This window comes from Dendroctonus ponderosae, unplaced genomic scaffold (genome assembly GCF_020466585.1).
Source record: "Dendroctonus ponderosae isolate FM_Combo_2020 unplaced genomic scaffold, Dpon_F_20191213v2 Dpon_F_20191213_1, whole genome shotgun sequence".
NCBI classification, from domain to species: domain Eukaryota; kingdom Metazoa; phylum Arthropoda; class Insecta; order Coleoptera; family Curculionidae; genus Dendroctonus; species Dendroctonus ponderosae.
Genome location: NW_026017110.1, coordinates 49,283,846 through 49,300,389, shown reverse-complemented (window position 1 = coordinate 49,300,389; position 16,544 = coordinate 49,283,846). Strand labels below are relative to the sequence as shown.

The window sequence follows — 16,544 nt, the reverse complement described above, 5'->3', positions numbered from 1 at the left end:
AACTTGGAACTACTAGCTCGAATATAATCAAATTCACGCCACGCCTCAACTAGACCTATACTGGATCAACTTCTGATGTACTAAAAACGAGGTTTCAACTAGTTCCCAGAAGCAAGCTTCAGAAGGACATGAAGCAAAAACAAAAATGCACAAAAAGGTTCCAAATTTCTCAAATTATTTACAAAGGAACCCGCAACTCGAATTTAACATAGTTCACAATCCGAATACCACGAAGCTTCTTTTATGGATTGCTGATGTTTAGATTGCAATTCCTCAAGTTTTGATTTAAATACGAGGTTTAGAAATACAGGGAGCAAAAACTAAAACGGCTCAAAATGAATTAATTAAAGTATCAGTTACTCGAATTAAAAGAAATCCATACCTCAAATAGGCAGAAAACTCTTCTATAGAGCTTCAGTGTGCGCATTCGGATACCTCAAATGGTTACTCAAAAACGAGTCTTGAAATTGCGCAAAAGCGAAAAACATTATCAAATTTCGAAAATTATTGAAAAAGAAATCACCTACTCTATATTTTCAAAGCTTTGTAATCCAGTAAAAGTGAAATCTAATTAAACCATTTTCAAGTTCGTCGTTGACGGTTTGTTTGAAATCCACTCTTCATTTAGTTGAAACTTCCAAAGCTTCAACCAGAATCATCCTTGTTTAGCTTTGGTAAAGTTGTCATCGTTAGTCTAATTCATTTTCTTATATGATTTATTTTACTGCTTAATTTTACGTTCACATTTCCTTCGTCTACACACTGTTTAGTCGGTAACGAAGGAAAAGAGTAATTGGCGTATCGTATGCAGAGCATCCAGCCAGAATTAATTCAATGATGGTGTTTACCGTCCAAATCCAGTAGAGATCAATGTGGTGCAGCGGCCAAAACAAATAGTTGCGAATTTCTCATCTTGTTGTGTTATTTTCCGGTGGCGTGTCAGATTTATGGATGATGTAGAAACGATATTAGTCTGCAGGTGTTTGCGTTACGGTCAAATCAGGAGTCGGAAAGTAATACACTGGGGCAGACTTCGAAGAAGCGAGCGGTACGGGTGGGTGAAACGTCGTCAATTTTTCTTCAAACAATTAAAGGTTCAACTGGAAGTTGTTGAAATGTGCTTGAAGAAGTCACTGAGAGTACATGATTTTACTCAAAGGAGAAAATCCCGGATCGAAGTCACCTCTTCTCGTGGCCTCCAATTGATGAAGAGTTTGTACGTTAAAAAACCTTGGTTCTTCATCAGCTATTAAAAGAATGGCGATCACTGGAACCACACTGATTGCATTGATTGTCGACTTACAGCCACTTCTTAGGGTGTTTCATAAAACAACCAGAAACTAGGCTTTTTGACTACTGCAAAGGCGCCGCCACTGTCCGAGCATCTTAAAAGACGTTCAAACGATCCGTCGTCTTTCCTTCTGGTGCAGAGGGAAGGAATTCCCGAACTAATGGTGACAAACGACCCAAGTGTACCGTCCTCACTCGATTACGCGTCCCTCCATCTTTCGCATGGTTGTTGGACTCCATGACTGAGCTTAAATGACGTTTATTGCGCTTCTTTGGCCGAAACAATTAACTGTAGATTTCATTGGTAAATCAAAGTCGAGCAAATTGCAAGTGACTCATTAGACGTTAACAAGGACTCAAAGAATTACCACTCTGATGGACTTCTAGTTGAACTTCGTCTACACCATTTAAGTGCAAGAAGAACGGAAATTGTACGTATTTTTATGTGTTTCATGTTCAGCTTTACCAAGGATTTTTGCATGCACTTATTTTATTAAATTATTATTATATAAATTATTTACACAAAGGTTTCGATCGGTGGTCATGTAGTCATTCCGCAACTGTTAGTGCGTGCCAATAAAAAGGTGACATTCATTGAGAGTCGTTTTTTCTTAAACAGCTTCCTCAGATTACAATTCATTGCTTAATGGCAAGTTGCGTTGGGTATTTGTTTTGTTAAAGTTTCGCTCCACGAGGCAATCTTTCATTTGCCTAGCTCAGTTTCTTATTGGTAGCTCCTTATCTCCCAAGAAAGCAGCTAAACAAGAAATCCTGAACTTACACTGCTGTAAACTTCCTCTTTATGCCACTATCCCCCCTGGGCAAAATATCAGATCTGAATGACAATGACACTATCGTTATATCTGGTTATAAAATGTGCACTTTGCTTGTTTTCCCAACGCCATGTTTAGCCAGCTAATAAGCGTTCGTCGAGTAATAGGTATTTCCGTTCGAATCCTGATCGATTTCACGTTTTTTTCTTCTCTTAAGTTCAGTATTCTCGACTATATTAAAATTCCGCGCCACATCTTTGCTCGGTTTTATCCGGCCTTTATCCCCAACACGAGGTCTTTTTTGTGTCTATTTGGTTGAAACTTTATTTGAAAAGTCCGGGCTTAATCTCGATTATCAGAGCAAAACTCGAAGTTTTATTTTTGTTGAGGCGTTCCGCATTGAACAAATGTGCAAAGGAAATAGTTCACTAAAGACAATGACTCGGCAGAATGAACTTTCTATAATGTGCCAGTTTCCAGTTTTAAATCGATAGATTTATCCAAATGTCTACTTTTTTTTTCGTTTCTTCGATATTTTTTCGGAATTTCCCAAATTTTTCGTAAAGAAGCTGGCAAAAGTGCATTTATAAATTGTTTGGATCAATAAACAGGAAGAAATCGTCGGTTAAAGACCGTGAATGCTCAAAAATCGGTTAAAATATACAGAAAATATCGATTATTTCGGAACTAAATCTTCCAGTGTGTTTTGCAACTGGTTCGATGCATTTCTCGCTTCCTTGAGATCAGAATGATGAAGATTTGAAGGTATTTTGAGAAAAAAAAATATTTTCCAAAAAATCGACCACCCTTAGAAAATTTTCACTCAAGAAGCTCGCAAAGTACATTTAGACGTTGTTTGGGCCAATGATAAGGAAGAAATGGTCGCTTAAAGATCGTGGATGCCTAAAAAACGCAAAAAACGGACCGAAAATATCGATTATTTCGGAACCGAAACTTCTGGTGTGATTTTCAAATAGTTAGTTGCATTCCACGCTTCCTTGAGGTCAGAATTATGCGGATTTCGAGGCATTTTGGGATTTTTTTTCCAAATCCCAAAAATTGACTCCATCAGAAAATTTTCGGCAGAAAATTAAAATTTCGCATGCGTGTTTTTGGGGCTCAATCGATTCCTTTCACCTTAACAGGCTCACAAAAGTGCATTTCAATGCATAAAGTGGTTGGACCAATAATAAGGAAATTGTCGGTTAGAGATCGAGAATGCTCAACAAGTGCATAAAATTTACCGAAATTATCGATTATTTCGGAACTGAAACTTCTGCAGTGTTTTTCAACTATTTTCTTACATTATTCGCTTCTTTGAGATCCGAATGCTGCAGATTTCAAAGCATTTTGAGTATAAGTAGTAAGTTTTAATTTTTCAAAAAATTGACCTTACAATTAGAAAATTTTCAGGAAAAAATCAAAATTTCACAAAAAACGCAAAAAATTTACCGAAAATATCGATTATTTGGAACCGAAACTTCTGGCGTGTTTTTCAACTAGTTCGTTGAATTCCTGGCTTCCTTGAGATCAGAGTTGCGCAGATTTCAAAACATTTTGAGAACATTTTTAATTTTATAAAAAATCGACCCCCACCCTTAGGAAAATTTCGGCGAAAAATCGAAATTTTACATGCGTGTTTTTCGAGCTCAATCGACTCCTTTGGACTCGAGAACCTCACAAAAGTGTTTTATCAAAAGTGTTTGGGTCGATGATAAGGAATAAATCAAATGCTCAAAAAACGCCTAAAATGTATTAAAAATGTCGGTTATTTCGGAACTAAATCTTCTAGTGTGTTTTGCAACTGGTTCGATGCATTCCTCGCTTCCTTCAGATCACAATGATGGACATTCCAAGGCTTTTCGAGAAAAAAAGTATTTTTTCAACTGACAAAAGTGCATTTATAAATTTGGGTTATAAGTTTGGGTCAATGATAAGGAAGAAATCGTCGCTTAAAGATGGTGAATGCTCAAAAAACGCCTAAAATGTACAGAAAATGTCGATTATTTCGGAACTAAAACTTCAGATGTGTTTTGCAACTGGTTATATGCATTCCTCGCTTTATTGATATCACAACAATGTGGATTTCAAGGTGCTTAGAAATATTTCGGCAAAGCAATAAAAATTTGACATGCGTGGTTTTTGAGCTCATCGACTCCTTTTGACTTAAAAATCTGATACTCTGTTCTAGTTACTATCGGCGAATGTTGGCTTACATTCAACTTCAATTTATCTCAATTTCCTTTTCAACTCCTATAACGGATCTTTTGTTTATGGCAATGTGTAATGCACTCTCGTATATCAGAGCATGTACGCTGAATTGCACTTTCCGTAGGAAATTGAGGCGTGATAAGTGTTGCAGAAGCATGTGAATGGATTTTCAACGCTTTTGTTTCGCAAACCCAAGATTACGATAGTGCTAATACGCGCTACAACATATCTGAACCTGTAAAACAATCTTCAAGTTTACGGGGAGTTTAACAAAAATTATTCCCATCTGAAATGGAATATTTGTTGAAAAACCAATTTGAAACGTAGTAAGTGCGACACTGTGATACTTGCTTCAGATGACTATGCCTCAAACCACCATGTAAAATGAAAATAATTCCTGCTGTTTTATATGTGAAAGACATTAATAAGGGCGGAAAACAAAACCAGAGCGAATTTGCCAAAAAGAATGCTCAGCACTAATTTTTTTAGTTTGTTCAGAAGCGTCTATTTATTATTGTGGCATTGTCACTAATTTTGCCTCAAAAAATTATAGAAACGCCACTTTTTCCAGTGGCGAAGTACCAGAGGTTTGTTTAGGCATAGTTTTCAAAGAGGAAGAAGCCTAAGCAATAAAACACTTCAAATTTACAAATTTTTGTTTAGAAAACAAAATATTCCTGAAAGAAACGTTGCGGATGAATTTTAGGCAAAAGTCAGCAAAAAAGGTTATTTTTATGTACCTATACTATTTTCAGAAGTATGAAAAGTAAGAAAGCAGGTGTCTCGCCCTGTGTATCCATACTTGTCTGATTATTCAAATGCAAAACCTGAAATAGCGCCATACAAAAGACAATACATTTACATCAGTTTTAAAACGGGCTCAAATGGGGGCAGTTCGAGAAATAAAGATTCACAAATAAGTCAACAAAGTGAATACGATTTAAAAGCTACGAGCGTTCATTTCAAAACAGACAAAAACTAACACACAAAATAAAGAAAGAAATAAACAGTTGCCAAGGATCAATGCCAAAAAAATGCCCGAATTGAAAAAATCAATGTTGACTGTGTAATAATCGACATCAACTTTGAAATCGACCCCGGCCAGTCAACTGGTCATTCCCAATTCTTCCACAAGAACAAATCATCACCCCTTTAAAGGTATTTCGTCTTTCTTGGATCTGCTTCATAAGGAGGGGCCGAACGATGGTCGGCGAGCCCTCGAGAGCTTTCGGACCCGTTCGGGGCTCTAAAGCTCATGGAGCTTTTGACTGTTCGCGTGTATCATTCACTGCAGCACAAGAGGCGCTAGTTCAAATTTGTGCGCTCTTGTGTACGGTCGCTCGTCGTGAGATCGCATGTGCCACATTCGTCACTAGATCGGGCGTGAACAATTTATTTAAATTTCAAACGGAAAACTGTGCGTGTGTTTAGTGTCCGTGTCCAATGCATCACCGGAAGCACTTTTGCTCGTAGTGCCACAAACATTGCAAAAAACTGCGGAAAAATGATCATATCACTAGTGTTGTTCTTCGGCTGCTCGCTAATCAACTCTGGCCATGCCGGCAATGACATATCACCCACGGATTCGTCAAGTGGGCTCAGATACGAAGCACCAGATGATTGTCAGTGGTGGGTGCGAGATCCGTCTACAGCCAGTGGACAGGACGAGGTCGCACTCACCTGCAAACTCCGCACTATCAACAGTGAGTTCGACACGACCAACTTCAGCGTCATACCATCTGAGCACACAACTTCCTTGAGAATCGAGTGCAATTCGGACATAATGTCCCGTTCCAGTCTGGACGATCGCAGTTTCGTCCACTTGAACAAACTGCGAGCTTTGGAGCTGGAGCATTGCAAACTGGCAAGATGGCCAGCAGCCACCCTGTTCGGCCTAAGAGATCTGCGAAATCTCACTGTGCGAACACACAACACCGATTGGCCGGCAATGAATCTGGATTTTTCGCGCGATAGTTTCACCCCTGTCAGACAGCTGGAGCGTCTGGACGTGTCGTGCAACAACATTTGGTCCTTTCCAGAGAACATCTTCTGCCCACTCATCAACATGGTGTTTTTGAACGTGAGCGAAAATCGCTTGCAAGACGTGAGCGACTTGGGCTTCAGGGAAAAAGCCCCCGGTTTACCCCAGCCGTTGATCAGTGTGGCCGAAGACGAAGCTCATGTTCCAGAAAACACCAGGACATTGACGCATCCATGCAGTTTGGACATTCAGGTACTGGACACGTCTTTTAATCACTTTGTTCTCATTCCCGCCAACGGGTTTAGTGTGTTGCGTAGACTCAAGGAGTTTTACATTCATAACAATGAAATAAGCATGGTGGCCGACAAGGCTCTAAACGGGCTTAAGGCCCTGCAGATTTTTGATCTATCCAATAACAAAGTGGTCGCTTTGCCCAGCGAACTGTTCAAGGACTGTCGCGAGTCAATTAAGGAAATCTACTTGCAAAACAACTCAATCAGTGTGTTGGCCCCAGGGCTTTTCGCCAATCTCGATCAGCTACTGGCTCTGGATATATCGAAAAATCTCCTAACCAGCTCCTGGATAAACGCTGACACGTTCTCCGGCCTAATTCGACTAGTCCTGCTGAATCTATCATATAACCGAATCTCCAAATTGGATCCGTCATTCTTCCGCGATTTATACACCCTGCAAATTCTCAACTTGGAGCATAATTCACTGGAAACCATTCCCGCAGACACATTTGCCCCCATGAATAATTTGCACACATTGATAATTTCATATAACAGGATCAGCTACTTGGACGCGTACTCTCTTAATGGGCTCTACGTTCTGTCGCTGCTTGCCCTGGATAATAACGTACTCGAAGGCATTCACCCCGATTCATTCAGAAACTGCTCCAGTCTGCAGGACCTGAATTTAAATAGCAATCACCTGAAAGCGGTCCCGTTGGCCCTGAAAGACATGCGGCTCTTAAGAACAGTTGATTTGGGGGAAAATTTGATTACGTATCTCGACGAGCCGGGCTTTCGAGGCCTGGACAATTTGTACGGCCTGAGAATGCTCGGCAACAAAATACAAAACGTTAGCAAGCGCGCGTTCGCCGATTTGCCGGCTCTGCAGATTCTGAATTTGGCCAAAAACAAAATCGAGCGAGTCGAACAGGGCTCGTTTTCCAACAGCCCCAACTTGCAAGCCATTCGACTGGACTCCAATCAATTAATCGACGTCAGCGGATTATTTGCGGATATTCAAAGCCTGCTGTGGCTGAATGTGTCCGATAATCAACTGGAATGGTTCGATTACGCATTGATTCCGCAGAGCCTACAATGGCTCGATTTGCATAAAAACAACGTAAGAGAATTGCGCAATCGGTACAATCTCGATTACGAATTAAGATTGTCCCAATTGGACGCCAGCTTCAACAAAATATCGAAAATCAGCGCAAGCTCGATGCCCAGCAGCATCGAGCTGCTGTTTTTGAACGACAATCTAATCAGCACTGTGGAGCCGCATACTTTCATCAAAAAAACCAATTTAAGCAGAGTGGATCTGTATGCGAACCAGATTGGGAGCATGGACTTGAACACGCTCCTGCTCACACCTGTTGACCCGGAGAAACCTCTCCCAGAGTTCTACATTGGGGGCAATCCGTTCCAGTGCGATTGCACCATGGAATGGCTGCAGCGAATCAACAAACTGGACCATCTGCGCCAACACCCGCGAGTAATGGACTTGGAAAGTATCTACTGCAAACTGCTGTACAACAGGGAGAACAACTACATGCCCCTGATTGAGGTCGAGTCCTCGCAGTTTCTCTGCACATATAAAACACACTGTTTCGCTCTGTGCCACTGCTGCGACTTTGATGCCTGCGACTGCGAAATGACCTGCCCAACAAACTGCACTTGTTATCACGACCAACTGTGGAGCTCGAATGTAGTGGAATGTTCCAGTGCGGGCTACACTGAAATGCCAAACACCATCCCAATGGACGCAAGCGAGCTGTATTTGGACGGAAACAATTTCGGAGAACTCTCCAGCCACTCGTTCATTGGCCGCAAGAATTTGAGGGTTCTTTACGCGAATAACTCCAATATTGCAGCGATTTACAACCACACGTTTAGCGGACTTCGACGGTTGTCCATTTTGCATTTGGAGAACAATCGAATTAAGGAACTGCTCGGCTTTGAACTGGCCACTTTGGAGTCGCTTCGCGAGCTCTATTTGCAAGGGAACATGATTCATTTTATCGATAACAGGACTTTTCTCGAGTTGAAACACTTGGAAGTGCTGCGTTTGGATGAAAATCGGCTGTACTCGTTTGAGGTGTGGCAGCTTTCATTGAATCCTTATTTGGTGGAGATTGGGTTGGCTTATAATCACTGGTCTTGCGATTGCGGGTATGTTGGGCGGTTTAAGTCGTGGCTGAAGCAGAATTACGCCAAAGTGGTGGACGCCACCAGAATCACCTGCGTGGTCAACAACTCCACCAATCTTCTGGGGCCGAAAATGTCCGATTTCAATTCCTCCAAGTGTCTGCAGTTCTTTTCCGATGGAAATCACGCAATTGTCGAGCAGCAGGTCATGAACGATTATCTGCCGTTACTGTTGGGAACAATGTGCGTTTTTATCGCAAGCGTTGTGATCGTATGCGGCGCCTTTTACTACCGCAGAGAGCTAAGAGTATGGGTGTATTCGCGTTGCGGCCTGCGAATGTGCTACAAAACTACCGCGTTTGACGAACAGCAGGACAAAGAGCGTCTTTTTGACGCTTATGTTAGCTACAGTGTAAAAGATGAAGTGTTCGTTAGTCAGGCTTTGGCCCCCGGATTAGAAAGCGGCGATCCTTCCTACAGACTGTGTCTTCACTACAGGGACTTTAACGTGTCAGCCTATGTGGCTGACACGATAATTGAGGCAGTCGAATCCTCCAAGCGAACTATCATTGTGCTATCGAAGAACTTTCTTCATAACGAGTGGTGTCGATTCGAGTTTAAAAGCGCTTTGCACGAAGTGCTAAAAGATAGGCGCAAGCGGCTCATTTTCATCGTGACTGGGGAATTGCCTTCGCGGGATCTCGATCCCGATCTAAGGCTGTACCTCAAAACCAACACGGTGATCGAATGGGGCGACCGGCAGTTCTGGCAAAAGCTGCAATTTGCCATGCCAGACGTGCGGAAAAGCTGCATGCATCAAAGATCTTCTGTGAACATCTACGCCACAGCCACTCCTTCGCATCTAATGGACCGATCCAGAAGTCCAGTGTTTTCTCCACCGCCTCCTCCTGGAAAATTGCCGCCGTTCCTGCCGAACTCTTCAAGTTTGCCACGTGATTCCCGCACGATGCCACATCCTTTGTGGGCGTAGCGGTTCGCATTTAGCAGGTAAGAATTTATTTATTTTAATTGGAAATTAGTTTTTCTCTCTCGAGTTCAACGTAGTAGACTAACACTAATTTCAGTTGATTTATGGTCTTGTGGGACTTTAATTTAAAAGCGGTCAATTTGCGGCTCTTGATGTGAAACCCGAGTGGAACGATTCAGGCTGCTAGTACCAGTCAATTTTTATTTGCAAATGCCTTATTTTTCATACCGAATTTATTTACACACGCTGGTCCACCAATAAGGTACGACCGTCACCTTGTTTTTTTTTTCGAATTCCCAACTGTAATAATTGCTCTTGGATGAGAAGTCGGAGGGGACGATTCTGGCTGATGGAAATAGAAATAATGTTGCGATTTTCGACGGATCGAGGGTTCAGATAGATGAGATTTTTTTTGTTTCAACTTGATATAAATTTCCATGCAGGAACTTGTTATTTTGCTACCTGAAAAAACCACTTTGCAGACTCGTCTCATATATAAAAGTCATCTGCAATACATTTTTCATCAACCAGGAGCTCACTCTCCTATTTTCTCCTTGACGACACTTCTTTGTCCTCTTTTCTTACACACAAACTCTTAGGGAAGGCTAAATTGAACCGATACACCCTTTTTTTAGATCATCTAGCCGGCGGGAAGCAATTTTATGACCATTTTGAATCTGATATCGCTCCGGGTCATAAATTTGATTTTTATCTCTGAATAAAACGATTGGAATTATTTACTTGCTTTGGCTTCAAAGACTATTAGACGAATTTCAATTGTAAAACCATTAAGATATCAAGTCTTACTAAAGATCAAAACTCAATCGACATTTTTAGGTAATTTCGCCTTCTTTAATTCACTTTATCGTGTATTATTTCGCATTCTTACTATTTTATTCGTAGCTCATTACGCAAGTTAACCTAGTTTTGTTTGCTATAATTCCGAGTTAATTAATGTTTAGCTTGCTTAGCGAACTTCGAATTTGTTTTTCGGGTGGAATAATCACTTATTCTAATGATCTGGTAACGCTTAATTGCTTTTTCATTCATTCCTCAAGTAGTTATTGGTTTATTCGTGGCGATTGTTAAGAAACTTTTACAGGAAATGCCAGATATAATTGCTTTTGAAGTGCAACAGGAGCGATCTGATGAGTTAACAATTTTAGCCAATGTTTAGTTTCTTTTTCGAGTATTTCAGAAAAACATTGAAATGAGAACTTGAATGGGTCTTTTCGTCGCATAGTTTAAAAATTGGGTTTCAATTCAAAAGAAATTTTTGAGCACCTTTGTTTCTGTGTTCGATCAGAAGAAAATGTACCTAATGATGTGTTTTTGGCAAAACAAACTAATTTCACGAGTCTTTTCACTAAAAAGTCGAAATAATTTTTTTTTCAGCGCTGTGGGTAATTTCACTTGCCAGCGTTCCGGGCAAAATAATAAAAGATATTTTGAGTCTGACCTATACGTACTGAGGGCAAAAAGTCAATAATTTTTGCCCTCAAGCCAATTCCCCTTTCAAAAATCGGAATTTTCAAGATAAAGCGACCAGCAATTTGAAGTTTTCAGCATTAGCAGACTATCAGAAAACATACGTCACCCTTCCTTATTTTAATGATTTGATGGAAATGCATTTATGGCCCAGATTATCATTATAAGTAAAGCGTGTTCTGAAAGTTTCTGTATCGAGCGCATGCAGTAACTTACGCCTGTTAGCCAGACAGGAAAGCATTATCTCTCCAAGTTTCATTTTTAATTAAGAAAATAATTTAACAAATGAGCGAGACCTGAAGTGGCGGTGCGCGGCTCGACTAGAACGCCATCCACGATTTTAAATATAAATTATCTTATTAAGACACCGGGCAGAATGAAATCACGATCTTTAATAAATTGTCCCTAATAAATTTCCTTGAACTACCCCTCATTAAAAACGAAACTACCTGCTAACAAGCTGCTTCTTGAAAAATGCCAGCGCCTAGACGGGGAATTTCGATCGCTTTTTAAAACTGATAACATCTTATTTATTGCAGTCCGACCACCCTATCAGATTATGGGCTTCCGTGGAACCTTATGTGACATAATTACCACCTTTAAACCGAAACTCTAACTATTCACTTCCATATTTTGCTCGAGTGGAAAAGCGTCCATGTTTTCCTTGGGAGTTGCCGCGCTGTTCCTTTTCGAGTTATTGAGTTCCCTACATAATTCTCTCTTCCTGCAGTAAAAGGCGCGAAGCTACAGGACATTATTACGTCTGTCCGGGATAGAAACAACCCATAAAGCAGAGAAGAAAAGAAGCTAGTGGCTCGGTTGTTATATCGGCAAGGCATGTCAAACGCGGAAAGTTTTTGCACGACTTTCTTTTTAGCCCTTGTTATTCGGATTTTTGCTGATGGATTTTATCGTCTTTGTTCGTTTTATTTTTTCCATGTGCATCAAGAACAAATCATGTTTTGTACCGATTTATTTGCTAAGGTTAATGACTGGGTCTTAGAATCTTCTGAAGAAGTCAATTTATTGTACGTACATGGTCGTTTTTTTTATTCAGTTCAAGATCTTCTAGAGCAAATTTCGTTATTTCTACAACAGTTTTCCTTGCGCAAATAATCAATAGTTTTGGTGTTTCTCCCTTGACTTCAATAAATCTCCTCCCATACTCTCGACTCAGGCAGTATATTCGGATGGTGCAAATTCACCAAGACAATATAGGTTTCCGGAACGATTTCAAGGAAAGGGAGGGACGAATTCTTTGTTAAAAAGTCGACATGCCACTTGCGGGATGAAAAGGGATACAACGATGTGTATAAATCAAGATTTATTCGATCGAAGGGTCCATATATAAACTGGGGGCGATAGTTTTTGACGAGCATTACTGTTTTCCGGCTATTTACAATGTCACTTGGATGGGACAGACAGATTAAGGATTCTATTTGCCTGTTTTCAGGAAATTCAATTAAATTCGCAGCTTTTTGGCGAAACCATGTGAGGAGATGAGGCATTTAATGTGTTCTTGGGCAACAGCAACTAGGCAACATTGTCAAGCTTCTGTATAGGAAGTATTCTTCATTACCGTGATGTAAATTACTTGACACCTAAATCCACAAAGCTTGCACCTACAATTCAGCTGTAAGTGGCTAAGTTTATCTAGATCATATCAGAGGTAGAAGTGTAGAAGTTTAATGTTTCCGAGGTTAAAGCTAAAAAAAGTCGGGCAGTTATTTCTGTGATTCTTTCATTTTAATTTTTTAGCTGGCGAGACTTTCCAGCTTATAGTTTATCGTAGAAAAGGATTTCTGTCAGAGGTTTTGCTTGCATCTTCAGAGGTAGAAACACTAAGAAAAACTCTTTTCCACACCCCCAAAAACTTAGCGGTTTCAAGCGATTTTGATTCATTTTGTAGTTTCGGAATTCCATTAACTCTCACGCCAGTAAGTCTGAAGATTACTATAAACTCGCTCTTAATTTTATTTTATTTTATTTTATAACCGAAATTGTGGTTTGCAGGTTTTACTGCTTGTGCATGTCTCAGTAAGCTGTTACTGCGATTTTTATTACCTTGTGAACCAATAAAGTCGTCTACTATTTCCGTTTGAATGGATAACACTGGATTTAATATCAATCCTACCTGTATTTCAAATCAATCCACACTTACTAGAGAGAACCGTTACTCTAAGCTGGTTGCTACCCTTACACTATAGGGTGCGCAAATTTCAAGTTGCTACCAGCATTGGCGTGGAAGTTGGAAATGGTTTTAGGCGAGTGTGCAGTTTAGTGTGAATGTTTATTTTTGGCTCCCTATTTAATAAGTTGCCACACGCGGGGGATTGAAAGTTGGGAATTTTTAAATACGAGCGTGCAGTTTAGTGTGGATGTCCATTTTTTGCCCATCCTTTGCAGAGGTTTGCTGCTCGAGGCTTCCGCTATACGGTGAGCTAATTTCAAGTTGCCCTCGACTCTTGAGGAAAACTTGCAAATTTTTAAGCCAGAGCCTCCTGTGGAGTATAAATGTTCATTTTTGGCCCTAATGGTCATTTGTAGGGTTGGCTGACAATTGAATTCCATGGTATTCGATTGAAACTAGTAAAGTTTCAAGTATCTTCTGCGGGGTGAGCAAATTTCAATGTGCCGCCGTTCCTGGATTGGAAGTTAGGAATTTTCAAAGGTCTGACATCTTTGGAAATGTCGATTCTGTTAACAACGTTACCAAAGTTTACTTTGTTTCTTAACCTGTCTCAACTGTTTACAACGGGAAATGTAATTTTTGCCGAAAAAGTGTATTTTGTAACTTTTCCGTTCTGTAAATGTTTTTTTTATTATTCCCTGAATTGAGTCCGTTTTTTTCGAGACAATCGAACGATCGCTTTCATCTCAGGTCCATAATAGAGTCGAAAATGCGTGCAATTGTTTGCGTAAAAAGGCTGAATGTTTGAAACCGGAATTCAGTTTTACAATATAGATAATCCGTAAAAACAATTAGAGCTCAAAGACGGTTTTGGGCCCAATAGATTAGTTAGCAGGCATTTTTTTTAATTTTTAACAGTCGAAGACGTCGTTAGATAAAAGGCATGTCGTGATAAAATTTTAAAAAAATGCACAATGCCGAACTATTAAAGACAGACAAACATAGCGTATTCATTAAAATAATAACTTCCCGGAACAACTAACATTTATTACAACATCAAATAAAACATGACCATTCTTAAAAATGCGCTCAGTGGTAGGTGATTTTATGGCACTGTTTCGAAGCCAAGTATCCCTATGAGGTCAGTGTTTTTATGTCAAGCACAATACCGAAATAGAGATGCTTGCAGAGAAAACGTAATTTATTCCAAATACGACATGGAACAGATTTTGTTGGGTCATGATTTATGCCCATGTTAGATAACTATTTCCTGCCACTTTCTATCTTTTTATTTTTCGGTTAATTGCTATTTAATGTTCGGTTAAAGCTGGAAAAACTGCGCGCAACCCAAAATATACATTTATTCTAAACAAGACTAGATAGAGCACGTGTCAGAAGAATGGGAATGCCTAGAACAGCTCGATTTTATTATTCATGTGATGTCAGTTTCCTTTTCTCGGCCATTTACTTTACAAGCTGGAAATACCACAGACATTTCGTATTCCAAAGGAAAGCAGAAAATTATTATATACAAAGTTCTGGAAAAATTGAAATTCAAATTGCATGCCAGTGGACCCCAGTTTCAATTTGATTGTTTAGCCTGAACGCCGACAGTTGGAACCCAATCAGGCCCAATAAAGAGGGACCTTTTAATTTATTTACGGTATTTTTTTGACTATAGTTTCCACCCTTCCAGCCCCTGGCATTGTCCAAACCTCCCCGCACAATAGCGGATGATAATCCATTTATATGAAACAGCGATTGTTGGAATAACCATGTTGCCAAACACCTAAAATCGCAGTTAGGCAGCTGACGTATAAAGTACACATTATGTGTACAAAACCTCTCTTCGTTTTAGGTCTCGGCTTCATGGGGGTGTTTATGTTCAGGCTTAAAACAGGGGCGTACATTGGGCCAACGTATATTTAGCCATCCAACAGCTTAACGTTGCTAATTGAATTTGTACTGAAAAGTTTACTTTTTTGGAGCTAAGTGGATTATTTATTTTTTACATTACTTGGATGCTTATTTGAAGCTTATTTACGTTCAATAATAATGCCTTCCGTTCGAAGGGATGGAAAATTCTAAGTCCTCCTCTCGCTAATTTAATTTATCTAAATTTTATAAATCATTCGCTCAGCTCATTCGTGTGGGAAAATGGTATCAATTTTTCATTTTTTGCAGAAAGCTTTGGCGATAGCGAACGGTTTTATGAGGCTCATCAATATCAGCGTTTTATCAAGACTTTTCGCTTTTCAAGGCTCCTTTTCGGAGAAAACAACTTATTGCCCAAAGTTTCCACCGATCATTAACTTTCGCAGCTAATTTATACAGATTTAAATTTCATTCTCTGTGTTGAAGACTCCAAGAATATCGACAATTTTTTCCCATTAATTCCTTCTGTTCATTATAGAATTTAAAAATGTTAACAAAGAAAGACCTGGATCTTATGTTAGTCAAAATTTTGTCTCTTCGCTGATACTAAAAAAATCTTAATGTCCTATAATTTGATGATTTCTTATTTGCTCGAATTGCAGCAATCGTGTTCCTGCTCTTAGCAAAGCTTGAATGTTTTTTTGTCCTCGAGCACCCACTAAAAGATTTTTTTATTTCATAATCGTGCAGCTTCGTTTGGTATTGGTGCAACCTCCAGGCTTATACGAAACAAACATTGTTCATTTTTTAATTTGAATTTATATGTATTTTTCTTAGACATTAAGCACATTTATAAAATGAGAAACTAAACATTGAACAAACGCTTTTACTTATAATTTCAATCACTCACGTTCACTTAGAAAAAATCAGAAATATCGTACTTTTCTGAAGAATTTGATCGATATGATCACTAAAACTTTTGGTATCTTGCTTAGATTCTTTCCTAATTTTAGTTAATTAATCCTGCACAAAGACTGCCACTTTCAAATGACTTCCAGGCCAAAAATCGTGGTCAAAACAATTTTTTGCTTCAAGCACTGATTATAAAATTCCGAAATTATTCTATACATACTTTAATAGAAGAAAATCGGCTCTATAATTACAATGTTTACTTAGGAATTTGTCAATCAAGCCTCCAAAGGTACAAAGCGAGACGATTCCATCTCATCTCGTTTAATGCGATTAAATAACGAAAAAATATTACACGAAGTGTAATATTTCATCGTTTTCGCGTGTGAACTGAATAGTAAAAGTGGCAAGTTTTCCCACTACATCCACAATTTTCAAACTTTCTAGGGTCGCACTGGATACACCAGCAAAGCCTAATTCGCAAAAAAAAACAGTTCTGAAAACAACTCAAAAGTGAAAC

At 39.4% G+C, this 16,544-nt stretch overlaps 1 protein-coding gene across 2 annotated transcripts in view; it reads left to right on the top strand.

The window, feature by feature from the left end:
* The first annotated feature begins 5,538 nt into the window (after positions 1–5,538).
* LOC109541396 (toll-like receptor 6) overlaps positions 5,539–16,544 on the top strand; it is a 51,705-nt gene continuing 40,699 nt past the window's right edge. For both annotated transcript variants that reach the window (XM_019910259.2, XM_019910258.2), the window contains exon 1: positions 5,539–9,641. In XM_019910259.2, the coding sequence (XP_019765818.1) occupies positions 5,779–9,624 (3,846 nt within the window). In that variant the 5' untranslated portion in view covers positions 5,539–5,778 and the 3' untranslated portion in view covers positions 9,625–9,641. The remainder of the gene's footprint in view (positions 9,642–16,544) is intronic.